The sequence below is a fragment of the Dufourea novaeangliae genome, unplaced genomic scaffold, assembly GCF_001272555.1.
Source record: "Dufourea novaeangliae isolate 0120121106 unplaced genomic scaffold, ASM127255v1 scaffold150, whole genome shotgun sequence".
Classification (NCBI taxonomy): Eukaryota; Metazoa; Arthropoda; class Insecta; order Hymenoptera; family Halictidae; genus Dufourea; species Dufourea novaeangliae.
In genome coordinates, this window is record NW_015374022.1 from 83,971 (window position 1) to 98,662 (window position 14,692).

The 14,692-nt window shown below is 38.3% G+C and overlaps 1 protein-coding gene across 1 annotated transcript in view; it reads left to right on the forward strand.

Annotated features, from left to right (window-relative positions):
* Nucleotides 1-14,692, forward strand: part of LOC107189142 (BAI1-associated protein 3) — a gene marked incomplete at its 5' end in the record, with an annotated part of 165,721 nt that overhangs the window by 83,565 nt on the left and 67,464 nt on the right. The window contains 2 exons of the mRNA XM_015577617.1: nucleotides 6,858-6,909; nucleotides 8,108-8,149. Coding sequence (XP_015433103.1) covers nucleotides 6,858-6,909; nucleotides 8,108-8,149 — 94 coding nt within the window. The remainder of the gene's footprint in view (nucleotides 1-6,857; nucleotides 6,910-8,107; nucleotides 8,150-14,692) is intronic.

Genomic DNA, 14,692 nt, shown 5'->3' on the forward strand with positions numbered 1-14,692 from the left:
ATCTCTTTAAATAACAAACCACAGATGATAAAAAGTATGATTTTATTTGTTACGTCTTATTTGTTTGCTATTATTATACGCGGTTTCCTGCGATGCATGGTGACCTACTTGTTCGGAGTTTCGTAGTACAAGCGTAGCGCGTAGCCACCGCTAGCGCGGGAACTCGGCTGGCAAACTCGCGCTCTGATTGGTCGCGGTTTTTCGTTAATATCTCGGTAACGAAGCCTCAGTTTACATTGTTGCTAAGGAAAAAGTTGTTCCAATTCACCCCCCGAGTGCCCCATTTCCGGGTCGGAGGTCATTTTTGGGACACCCTGTATACAGGGTATTTCACGTAACTTGACCACCTTAAATATATCGCTTATTTTGTATGATAGAAAAAATATCAGGGGAGAAAAATATTCTGTTCGAAGGCGCGAATACGGTGATAGGCCGAATTTTTTTCACAAGGTCATTTTTGTCGATATTTCAAGGTCATTGAATTTTTTTTTAATCGGACTACATATTTTCACTACGACACTCTTATATCATATAAAAAAACAAATCCAACGAGGTGCAATATGTTGACCTTCACGTGACCTTTAGCGAAAAAATCATGAAATGTTTGTCAGTAAGCTCAGTACGCGTTCGGGGACGGTAAATGAAGGAATTTCAATTTCATTGGAACAGTGTTTAGTTAAATCTTTATTTTAGAAGGTGTTCAAAATGTGGACCATGAACCTGGATACATTTTTGGAGGCGGTAAATAAATTCTTGCTGCATATTTTTAAGTTTCTCTGCAGTAATTGATCTACATTCATGTAGAACCCTTTGTCGCATGTTTTCTGCTGTTGTGGGAACGTCATTGTAAACTTTACTTTTTAGGTGTCCCCACAGAAAGAAATCAAGTAAGATCCGGCGATCGAGCTGGCCAACAAATTCTTGCACCATGTCCTATCCAACGGTCGGGAAAAATTCTGTCTAATACATTGCGTGCGACGAGTGCATTATGAGCTGGACAGCCGTCGTGCTGAAACCACATCCTTGACCGATATTGTAACGGAACGTCTTCTAGCAATATGGATAATTCATTTTTTTTTAAATCTGCATATTTTTGACCATTTAATGTTCCTTCGATAAAGAATGGGCCAATAACTCGATGGTTGATAATACCGGACCACACATTTACACTCCATGGTCGCTGATTCTGAACTTGTCTCAGCCAATCCGGGTTTTCCACAGACCAATAATGCATATTGTGCTTATTTATTTGCCCTTTATTCGTGAATGAGGTCTCATCAGTAAATAACACATAATAAAAAGAAATAATCGCTTGCTAAAATTACCGCTTTGATAATAATGCTTGTAAACATACTTCAGCTGATGAAAGAAGAATACGAATGTCTGTTTACAAGCACCAGGGACACTTACACGGTATACTGTTCCAATGAAATTGAAATTCCTTCATTTACCGTCTCCGAACGCGTACTGAGCTTACTGACAAACATTTCATGATTTTTTCGCTAAAGGTCACGTGAAGGTCAACATATTGCACCTTGTTGGATTTGTTTTTTTATATGCTATAAGAGTGTTGTAGTGAAAATATGTAGTCCCATTAAAAAAAAATTCGATGACCTTGAGAAAAAAATTCTGCCGATCACCGTATTGGCGCCTTCGAACAGAATATTTTTCCCCCCTGATACTTTTTCTATCATATAAAATAAGCGATATATTTAAGATGGTCGAGTTACGTGCAAGACCCTGTATGTTGTACCATATACAAGGTGGGGCAATAACTATGTCCACTTTGAATATTGCCATTATTTGTAATCGTATGAAAAAATGTTATATACAAAACTTACAGGGTATAGAGGGGGGCATTTTGTGACACAAATATTTTCTGCGTGGGTGAACGCACAGAGATTTCAATGTCCTCTCTATTTTTTTAATGGAATGCTATGTTTTTTTACCGTGATGTGATACCGGTGTTGAGACAACTTCAGGGAGCTATCACTGAAGATCATGCAAGGTCAAATGCGGTAGTAAAATAAACTTTCTTACACTACAAGAGATGCTCGAAGTGGTGACCGTTTGCGTCAGTGCAAAGTTGCAATCTTCGTATCGCTGCATCACGTGCATGTCTTATCGTTTCTGAACTAACACATGCTGCAATTATGATGCAGCGATACAAAGATTGCAACTTTGTATGGACGCAAACGGTCACCACTTCGAGCATATCCTGTAATGTAGGAAAGTTTATTTTACTACCACGTTTGACCTTGCATGATCTTCAATGATAGCTCGCTAAAATCGTCTCAACACTGGTTATCACATCGCGATAAAAAAAAACATAGCATTCCATTAAAAAAATTTAGATGACCTTGAAATCTCCTCTATACAATATGCCCCAGTCTATACCGTGTAAGTTTTGTATATAACATCTTTTCATATTACTAGAAATAACGGCAATATGCTAAGTCGACATAGTTATTGCCCCACCCTGTATACATATCTTACTGTACCCAAAACATTTGAAAAATATAGGTTTCGTTTAAAGGGCTGTATCTTTGTTAAACCAGATCGTTCTTCGATGAGTTTTACTTTATTTTAAAGACAAACGATCACACTTTCCGGTGGTATATATCAAAATTGCAAAAAAATATTGTTTGCACTCCGTAGCACTTGACGAACATCAAGGAAAAGTACAGCTTGGCACACTCCCATTTAGGGGTGAATTTTACCCTCTACACAACCATTTTGATAAAATCGATTTAAAGAACAAAAATACCAGAACGTTCATGCTTTATAATGGTTTTTGTTTCATCAATTTTGGATGAATAGTAACAAAGTTATGAGGGTTTGAAAATTGAGTAAATTTTGAAATAGTTTTGGCTAGCTTTTCGGTTCAAATACCCTACTGTGGCGCCGCACCGTAGCATGCGACGCTCTGGACGTCGCGATCGAGGCAGCTTGAGCCGCGTAGTGCGGGTACTCCCGGAGTGGGGCACCGACTCCGGGAGCAGAAGTTACGCAGCTCTGTTCTACGGTATGATAACTGAACTTCGACGTTTAATCTGGTAACTAGAAGAGGCAATATTCATAATTTTACTAAAAAATAGCTGCAGTAATACAAAGTATCAAATTGTCAAACGTGAAGTTAATAAACCATTAGTAAAGCAAATATCATAGTATTCTTCTTTTTTTTCGTAGATTGCACCATTTTTGTAAGTGTATTAGATGTAGAGTATCTGTTATGAGAGAATCTTTGAATTAGAAATTGCTTCGTGTTTAAACATCTACAATGGTTACATTGAATCAAGATGGATACATTAATGAATTTTCAAAACTAAATACAAAATTATTCCAGATTTATAAAAAAATTTGGACTTATTATTATACATTTTAAACATTAAAGAAATTATTATTAGACTATACTGGGTGTTTGACTACTAGTGGGAAAAAATTTAAGGGGTGATTCTTTGAGGCAAAATAAGACGAAAATCAAGAATAACGAAATTGCGAAAAATGCTTCGTTTGTTAGTTATAAGCGTTTGAAAATTGACCCAAATCATGGCAATCCGCGCGCACGGAGTGTCAGCGGATCACGACTCATCAGGGGCGTACAGTCACTTTAAAGACTCAACGACGTCCAGGAAAAGTAGGTAAAATAGCTGTCTTCTTACTCTGTAGAAGATGTCGATAACTTGTGACCGCGGTATTTGAGTCGATCCACTTGTATGGCATTAACTCTGATTACTCGATAAAATTTGCAAGAAATGTAAATATTCTCTCACGGATACTATCGAGTAGAGAAGGTTAATGCCCCCCTAGTTGTCACGTACAACAATCGTCACGTATCCATGCAATTAATCCGCACATACACGTGCACCACAGAAGTCCGCTAAAAGTGTCCACACACACTGCGCGATTAATTGGACCCGTGAGCGATTCCTCCGTTGCGTTTAACACTCCGAACGTTAGACAAAGCTAACACTTAAAATAATTAATTTAGAACTATTTAACACTAATATTTAACCTGCAATAATTAATAAAATCTACAATATTTAATAAAACCTACAATAATTAATAAAATCTACAATATTTAATAAAACCTACAATAATTAATAAAATCTACAATACTTAATAAAATCTACAATAATTAATAAAACTCACAATAATTAATTTGCACTATTTATAACGACGACATACGCGACACTACTAAAGAATCACTACGCAATCGCTAAATAAACTAAAACTTAGTTTTCCGAACATGAACTCTATTTGCTCGTAGAATGCAAAGGGCACCGTTCGGAAACGACGACTGATATTGTTGAACTGATCCTCCCTCGTTAGGATCGATGTGGCGTAAAAGGTCGATCCTCACTTTTTCATGGTCAATACTTTTTGGGAAGGAGAGACTGCATGTTAAAGTGTCTTGGAGGTCGCGTTTCTTTTCGTATATTCTTAGAGCAACTTCTGTATTTTTCTCTCCAACACAACTCGGGGCCTCGGGGCCACTTGGCCACGATACCGAGGGTGTGCGAGTCTGGACATTATAAAACTGTCTCTTGACTTCTGCAGGACGACCACCCGCGGATTGACTGTAACGTTTTGCTGCCATCGACGAAGACCTTGCCTACTGTGTTTTCAGCTGTCCCTCCTGACATTAACTTGTAAAAAGAACTTTCAATGTCGAATGCCAACTCTATGTTAGAAACGGTTCATATTACACCGAATGTATGTGTTTAACAATTTTATCTATTTTATTTTATGTAGTTCCTTCATGCATCGTAATGCAGGTGCGGCAAATTTCATCTTAGTTTCATTCTAATATCATTATACGTTTTGTATGATCAATGTTAATTGCATATTATTTTTTTGCGGACACAAGAACCTCAAACACTTGTAGTAAGATCGAAGGGGTAATATGTAAAATGTGCAATGCACATAAAACATACAGTAAGTCTATATTCAATATTTCAGGAATAAACAGCGGCGTGCTCCGTTTCCGGTAGCAAGCCGCCTTCGTGGGTCGACCGTAAGCGGCTGGTGTCATTCATACCAGAATGACTTTACATTTCGGGGGTGACTGTGCGGACGAACTTGTCCTCCGTCGCGGGGTGCCGAACGATGTTTTTAAACGAGTGCATGCGTTAATTGCTTATCGTTCGAAGCTTCGCTCGATAGAATATCTTTATTCCTGAAATATTGAATATTGACTTACCGTATGTTTTATGTGCATTGCACATTTTATTACCCCGTCGATCTTACTCCATGTGGTTGAGGTTCTTGAATCCGGAAGAAAATAATATGCAATTAACATGGATCATACAAAACGTATAATGATATTAGAATGAAACTAAAAAGTTAATGTCAAGAGGAACGGCCGAAAACACAATGGGCAAGGTCTTCGTGGATGGCAGCAACACGTTGCAGGCAATCCGCGAGTGGTCGCACTGCAGAAGACAAGAGACAGTTTTATAATGTCCAGACTCGCACACCCTCGGCGTCATGGCCAAGTGGCCCCGAATGGTGTATGAGAAAAAGATACAGATGTTGCTCTAAGTATATACGAAAAGAAACGCTACCTCCAAGACACTTTCCCATGCAGTTTTTCCTTCCCAAAAAGTATCGACCATGAAAGAGTGGGGATAGACCTATTACGCCACATCGATCCTAACGAGAAACGATCGGTTCAAAAATACTAGTCGCCCTTTCCGAACGGTGCCCTTTGCATTCTACAAGCAAATAGAGTTCATGTTCGGAAAACTAAGTTTTAGTTTATTTAACGATTAAGTAGTGATTATTTAGTAGTGTCGCGCATGTCGTCGTTATAAATAGTGCAAATTAATTATTGTGAGTTTTATTAAATATTGTAGATTTTCTTAATTATAGCATCTTAAAAATGAGTATAAACAGTTGTTATAAATTAATTAGTGTAGGCTAAAAATTAGTGTTAAATAGTTTTAAATTAATTATTTTGAGTGTTAGTTTTGTGTAACCTGTAGAGTGTTAAACCCAACGATGGAACAGCTCGCGGGTCTACTTAATCGCGCAGTGTGTAAACATTTTTCGCGGTCGGGACAATCGCGCAGTGTGTATGGACACTTTTCGCGGACTTGTGTGGTGTATATGCGTGTGCGGATTAATTTCATGGATACTCGTGGACAGGACAATTGTGATACGTGACAACTAGAGGTGGGCATTAATCCTCTCTACTCGATAATATTCGTAAGAAGATATTTACATTTCTTGCGAATTTTATCGAGTAATCAGAGTTAATGCGATACAGGTGGATTCGACTCAAATACCGCGGGCACAAGTTATCGACATCTTCTATGGGGTAAGTAAACAGCTGTTGTACCGACTTTTCCTGCACGTCGTTGGGTCTTTAAACTGACTGTACGCCCCTGATGAGCCGTGATCCACTGACACTCCGTGCGTGCGTATTGCCATCATTTGGGTGAATTTTTAAACCCTTATAACTAACAAACAAAGCATTTTTTTGCAATTTCGTTATTCTTGATTTTCGTCTTATTTTGCCTCAAAGAATCACCCTTTAAATTTTGTCCCACTAGTTGTCGAACACCCTGTATATACATAAGGTGTTTTACAAATTATAAAGCTATTATTTTTCATACCGTATAATACGAAAGTTTAATATCGGAAAATTTTTAAGTGTTATATATTTATTAAAACAGAAGTTACAAGGAAGTATATTTTTTGGGTAATATTTTTTCGAAAAAGTGTAAGAGGAACAAAGAGACGTATAGTTCTTATTTCACAACGGTAGGGTTTTTAGTGCACAGTGCTGTATTTATAGAAAGAAAGGTTACCCATTATAAGTTCCAGACAAGAGATCAAATATTATGTTTCAGGACGAATGGGGTGCCGTATTTCGCGGCTGTTTATAAACAACTGGACAAGCTGGTGAGAAATCGAACACAGAAAAACAAACAAGTCTCTCGACAAAAACATAACAAACAAAAGCTATTCACTTTATAGTCCGCGACGATGCAGAATCAAAGCACACAATCATATAACACAGTGATGGGCAACCGCGCCCGCTCGGGCACGTTGCCCGTACGGGCAAGCGGCGAGTATCCGCGGGCTCCTGTGGAGGGGATGCGAGACAGGAAACGTCACTTGTGTATGGAGTGAATTATAGATATGCGTTCTCACTCACACATTTCCCCCACCACTGCTAAGTGCCTGCACGCTGCACGCCGTTGCCCGCCAATGAGTTTGGCGGACGCTGAGTTGCCCATCACTGATCTAACACATGACTATATTTTTTATTCACTGTTTCGTGAAGCTGTATGTGCTATGTTTGGCTTATATGCTTTTATTAAGACGTCGATCGTATTTTTCAAATAAGAAACAATGTTCAACGTATTTAGTGAAACCGATCTTTTCGAGTTCCGATAAATAAACGATCTCTTCGTAATTCAAAGCTGAAAAAAAAACTATAATCAATAATTATACTTATTTTCTTAATGCTAGTTCATTTCTCGTGTGATTTGTAAATTCGGTCGACGTCCATGCATCGAAATAACTACAAAAACATATTACTCCTTATATATAGGGTGTTCTATAAACAAAGATTCTGAACAGTTATCGCTATATTTATTGTCGCCAGTAGAGTAAAGTGAACAACTCAATTATAAACATACTTAACCTATTAACTGAGTAACTTTTCGAACATAATTGCTCGCACAAACAAAACTGACGGTGTAGAAAAACGATCTGACGCATTTTATCCTGCAATAAATGCGAATAAGCTGTAACCTGTACTGATATTAAGATTTTTAATACGGTGAAATGAAAGATACAGTGGGTAAATGAACAGGAGAAGGGGAAATTATTAAAGACAAATTACGTGTTAACTCGTCTTCCAGTCGAGTTCAGTTACTGTCCCCAGGTAACAGATTAATTATTTCAAAATCGAATGATGGCTACAACTTCTCGAGATTTACAAAATTTAAGAAGGAAAGCGTGTCGATTAGGGACACCCTATAAATAAACGAATCGTGGTGACCTGAAGGCCAGGTTGAACGAAAAACCGACGACGTTTGAAATGTCCGTCAGGTCGTCGCGATCTTACTGTATACAAGATGTTTGTCCATAGCTGGCGGAACACGTGGCGAAACACATGGAGAATACATACGAGGTACTTTTGCATCGCCACCACGAAATGTTATGCCCCCTCTTGTTTTTCTCTTTATCTTCTTTCTTCATCGATCTCCTTCTATATGTAATAATTTCAACTGTTGCATCGAGATGCCTTGGTTTTATTTGCATACGTTGCTCCTTGGCAAATTTTATTATGGAAATAAAAAAAATTGATCTTTAAAAATTCTCAGACCAAAGATGATGAATACTAATAGAACATATCTTTATTGAAATTGTATCGTTTAACAAACGCAAATAAAATGGAGGGCTATTGATTAGTTGGTAGCCTATGGAAAATGTTTTAGACCAACAGTTACATGTAAATATTGGTTCCCTCCCCCAAGATTTTGGATTATGGAGAGTTTGGATTTTCTAAAATTGTGGACATTCAAAGGCTTAACTTTGAGAAAACAGACAACATTTTATCTCAACAGCACACATTTGCTTATCTCGTAGCATGTTCAGTTCAACGATCCTTGAATGTTGGAAAGTTGTGGTTTAGTTTTTGAAATATCTTTAGAGCTTCGACATGGTAACTAATTGTGCCCTGGTGTAGGTAGAGACTTTCACGTTATTCTTCGTTATTTACATGCAATGATGATCTCATGGAAGATTCTAATGAAATAAAAATGTCATGAATATACATACTGAGTGTGCACGTATTTTAAATGATAAATAGTTAGTGTACACTAAATTATAATTTTATACATTCATTTCTTGATAAGGTGCTGACATCAAGTTGCATAAATTTAAATTGCGAATTCAAAACATTTACTTTTAATCCTAGTCTTTCAAAAATTCTGTTTACAGTAAATCATTTAACGGACTATAATAAATCATTATGTGACTAACTATGTACAAATTACATGTTACACTTAAATATTAAATTAACTTATGTATAAGTCAACAAAATCATAATTCAGATTGTTTAACGGACTGAATCATATTATCAAAAATTTTATCCTGATCTTATTAAAAACAGTATACGATAGCAACGTAAAAAATATTTCATTGATAATAGTGAAAGGGTCACTTCGTGATTAATTCCGTGTAATATTCAAAATCTTTGACCAATGGAAAAATTAATGTTCAATTTAACGCCCATGTACGAACTATATATTTACATAAAAGTAAAATTCCCGTTTCTACGTAATCCACGTATTACAATGAAACTTATCTTGTTGTGATTATGAGAAAAGCTGGATTGGCTGGGTCACATGAACGTGCAGATAGAAAATATGTAATTGTTCGTCGAATCTTCCACGACCACTGGGAACGTTTTGGTCCAAGGCGAAGCATGACATTGCTTTCTACTTGACAGCTTTTTATTGTCAGCAGTCGCACGTTTTTCTCTAGGGTCCCACGTATCTCAATGACACATCGCACGTTCCCCACGAAACTTCTACGTAATTTGGCAAACGTTGCGCCTAAAACACAGTGAACATATGCATTCGCTCGGCTACCCGATATGTGCTATGTATAATACGTGCTTTTGTCGTGTATCTACTCATCCTGTGAAAACTGTTGAAAACACTTGGAGACACGGGAATAATATTAAAGAAATTCTGAGAGAAGCCTCGTAGTCTCGGAACTGTACTTACATATACAGCGTGGACCACGAAATGTGATCAGTTTAGATTATTCTACTGCGAACTGTTCGAACGAAAATTTTGTTGGCCAATATAACATGATCCAAGGATAGCTTTAAGATGAGTGTACCAATTTTTTTGTCAACCCCTTTTCCTAGTTGTCAAGGTCACCTTTAATTTTTTATAGATGAACCTATAATTTTTTTACGCACATGTTTTAGTGGACAGCTACCGAGACGAATTCAGCAAGCATCATGACAAAGAAGTATTTCTTCTAAACCAAAGAAACAGTAAGATAATATCATATACCTTAATTAAAACAATGTTCAAAATGGTGTCCATCAGCTGCAGTACACTCGCCTGAACAGTTAAGATACGACTGCCTAGTTCTATTTATGACGTCTGCACAAACAAAGTTTTCGATTCAACAGCCTAGTAGTAGAATAATCTCATTGTAAGTTGATCACGTTTTGTGATCCACCCTGTATACAGAGAGTGATTCATCTAATACTGCCATCTAAATTGCTTGCAACCTGTTCATAATATGAAAAAACATTTTAAATATAAGTTATATGGTATTAAGAGAGACACACAACGTAACAATTAGTTTTTTATCGTTTTGCTTTTTTATTGACAAACGTAGGTCAACTAGAATATTTTAATTGTGATGCGGAAAATTTGATCCAATATTCTTTAAATGATTTTTAATGTAAATACGGCTCAAAATGTTACCCATTGCAATCAATACAAGTGCGCTCCGTTCAACAAGTGCGCAAAACCCATGCTCAAGTGTTTTTTTGAGTTATTCTTCATCAGAAACATACGAATTATGAAACTTTGGAACCACATTTTCAAGATACCCTTAAATATACCAACGAGATCCACTATCTGTTACCAATTCCACATGTCTTTGATACATTATCTCTTAATACTATTCATCACTGTTCTCTAATATTCTGGACTATTTTCTTTTATCCTAACCATACAAAACTTACAGAAAATTTTAAAGTGCGAAATTTGCTAGAGAAATTTAAAAAGCAACCGAATGCTGTCTACAATCCTCTAAAAGTTCCCATAAAACTCAAATAAACTTTCCCCCAGACGATCTCCAGCACTTTTTTCGAAATTTTCCGTTCCGATCCCGGACTTCGGAACACTTACAAAACTCACGACGAACGAAAAATCTCGTAATTCCGTTCCCCCGTTTTTGTCCGTAATTTCTTCCAGTGAAACAGCGGAAAACCCTTAAGGCCCATTTATACACATCCGGGCCGTGTCCGTTCCGTGCCCGATTCGGGCGATCAAGCTTTCTCGGTGCCACGAATGGTGATGCAGACAATTCGAATGAGTATAAACTGCTAGATATAAAAATATGGTAACCAATTTAGGTCCGGGGCACGGATGGGACACGGAACGGACACGGCCCGGATGTGTATAAATGGGCCTTTATTCTCCTGCAGACGCGTCATATCGGCGCGAAGAAGCAGGACGCGCCTGCCTAATATTGATGTTTAAAACGAGTTTACCGTGGTACAAGCGGAGTTTCGAAAGTTCCGAAGCATCCAGTGTGCTCTTCGTTTCACATCCACCCGGTAATTCTCTTGAGCTATGCACGTGTCTCAGATTAAACGTGCACATATTCACGGCCTGTAATTGGCGGTACACGAGGCTTACAATGGATTTACATCCGTTTCTAACGACTGTTTCAAGCTATCCTAATATTTCCTTTAAACACATTGGCAACACATAAAGTTTCGTGAAAATTTGTTCCATTTACAGTGGCTGCTAAAAGTTTCCGACCAAACAGTAATTTCAACATATGTTTTTTAAATATAAGGGTAAGGCGTCTGACTTTCGTACCCGTGTCTAATTCCTTCCCTCCCTCACTCTATCTACAGTCTTAAATGCAATAGCTTGGTGGCAATTGTGTAAACTTATGTGAAATATGATTCTAATAAGCTGGTAGAATAAACAAAAGCTTTTTGAAACAAAAACAGTTTGTTGTTTTACATGCAGTGCACGGTAGTGATTACTTATACAGGGTGTAACCAAAATGTTGCAAGTCCTTGAAAGAGGTGATTCCTGGGGTGACCTGAAACAACGTTTTCCTTAGCGAAAATGTTCTCCGAAGCTTTGTTAACGAGATATTAACATAAAATCCCGACCAATCAGAGCATGAGTCTATTAGCCGAGCTGCCACAGTAGGATTGGTTACGCGCTGCATCATAGCCGACTATAGTACTAGTCATGCTGAAGGTAAAAATGGCAACAGTCCGTGAGTCCGGCTTCGATATAGATATCTAACCACACCTTTTTTTTGTAACGGGGGAAAATCTTCAAAAGGTCTCCGCTCGAGGCGGAATGCCTATGTGGGACTTTTACCTATTGAAAACTCCCCGGTGATCCTCTCGGGCATGAAGGCTGGTCGCGCGAACGCCGAACTCCTAAGCATACTACCGTGACCAGCTCCGCCCTTGCCCCCGGGGCCAGTGATGCCAGAATCGTGGGATTTTCGCGCGAGCGCTTACCCTCTCCATGCCTCCCGTGGGTATTTTACACAAGCATATGTAGCCTGTCCGTGTGAGTTCTGCCCCCACTACGTCCTACTCGGCGACTCACCAACACAAGCGTTTTCTACCTCTGTCCGTGTGCGCTCTGCTTCGGGTGTTCTCGGCAAAAGCCTACGTCACGCGTTTACGACGCGACGGCCGAGTGGCCCAAGCCAGGTCAAAAATCCCAAATCCCAAGCAACCTAAAATTTACGTCCTAAACGCGGAGAGCTGCATGATTTCTCTCACGCGTTCATGATGAAGACCCCGTCCGAAACCCCGTCCGAAACCCCGTTCGAATCCCGATGCGACGGTTTTACTTTTTATTTTTAATTATTGCATAATTTCATTTTGTAATATGTCAGTAAAATAAAAACTTCGAAGATATTGATTCAAGAAGCATTTTAAAAAAATGGGAGATGTATTTATTCCTCTTCAATATTTAAATTTTATATTACACAAATACATATTCTCTTATGTATACACAAATTATTCGTACAATTAGATGTTACCTTCATTCTAAGTATTACAGTACATACATATGAAAACATTGGAAGAAAAATCCATCACATTAATATGTTACGTACAGTAAAATGAAAGCTTGGAAGATATTAATTTGAGAAGCATTTTCAAAATCAGATTTTTTTGTTAAGCTGGTCCACGCATATGCATTTTGTTGATTTGATGTCGGTGAGCATGGATAATATGCATGTACATACAACACATCGTCTTTTCTTTTTGTCCTGTAAATAATGTCACAAGTGTTCCGTCCTCAATATGGACTTTCTTTACTCACGGTATATTAATTTCTTTGGGCGGCTAAAATGCTTCTTTCAAAATCTGGGAAATTCCTTACAACCCCTTTTGAAATAATCGGACAATAATGTATTCGGCGCGCGTATAATTGCACCTAATTCAAAGTCCCTTTACGTTAAAATGGTTTCTAAGAATTCAATACCGTCCTACTTTCCGGTAATAAAGACATTTCCAAATTATGTGTTACAATGAGCCACCGTGCAGTCTCGTTATTGCCTCCATTTACGATAGGGTTGCCCGCGTTGCGGTCAGATACGTCTCACCCTAAGTACCTGCTCATATACGCGCGTCATGGTCATATTCGGTAGTAGTACTATTATTCCAATTGCGGTTCACACTATGTGTATACTTCTTTTCAGACATAGAAAAGTAAAGGACTACTAACATCACATGTGCGTGGACCTACTGCAACGGTTCTCAGAAACGCGAAATATATCATTAATACAAAAATCGAATTTTGAAAATGCTTCTCAAATTAATATCTTCGAAGCTGTTATTTTACTGACATATTACAAAGTGAAATTATACAATAATTAAAAATAAAAACTAAAACGGTCGCATCGGGATACGAACAGGCTCTTCATCATGAACGAGCGTGTGAGAGAAATCATTCTGCTCTCGGCGTCGGTCCTTTACTTTTCTATATCTGAAAAGAAGTACATATGCACATAGTTTAAACCGCAATTGGAATAATAGTACTACTACCGAATATGACAATGAAGCGTTTCTGAAATTAATATCTTCCAAGCTTTCATTTTACTGTACGTAACATATTAATGTGATGGATTTTTCTTCCAATGTTTTCATATGTATGTACTGCAATAGTTAGAATGATGGTAACATCTAATTGTAAGAATAATTTGTCAATAGTATATATAAGAGAATATGTATTTGTGTAATATAAAATTTAAATATTAAAGAGTAATAAATACATCTCCCATTTTTGTAAAATGCTTCTTAAATTAATATTTTTGAACCTTTTATTTTACTGGCAAATTACAAACTAAAATTACACAATAATTAAGAATAAAAAGTAAAAGCGTCGCATCGGGATTCGAACGGGGTTATGGACGGGGTCCCTCGTCATGAGGGCGTTAGAGAATTCATGCTGCTCTCGACTCTCGGCGTTTAGATTGCTTGGGATACGGGATTTTGACTTGGCTTGGGCCATTCGGCCGTCGCGTCGTAAACGCGTGACGTAGACTTTTACCGAGAACACCCGAAGCAGAGCGCACACGGACAGAGGTAGAAAACGCTTGTGTTGGTGAGTCGCCGAGTAGGACGTAGTGGGGGCAGAGCTCACGGACAGGCTAGAATATGCTTGTGTAAAATACCCACGGGAGGCATGGAGAGGGTAAGCGCTCGCACGAAAATCCCACGATTCTGGCATCAGTGCCCTTCCCTGGGACCAGTGATGCCAGAATCGTGGAACGTGGTTCCACCACCACGACGTCCTGGCTACCCCCACTTTATTCCACAGTTTCTGCCACACAAGCATACTTTGCTTCTATCCGTATGAGTTGGCCCGTTCGGGTGTTTCCGTAAGATCTACGTTACCAACGCGACTCCCAACAACCAGAGCGCGTG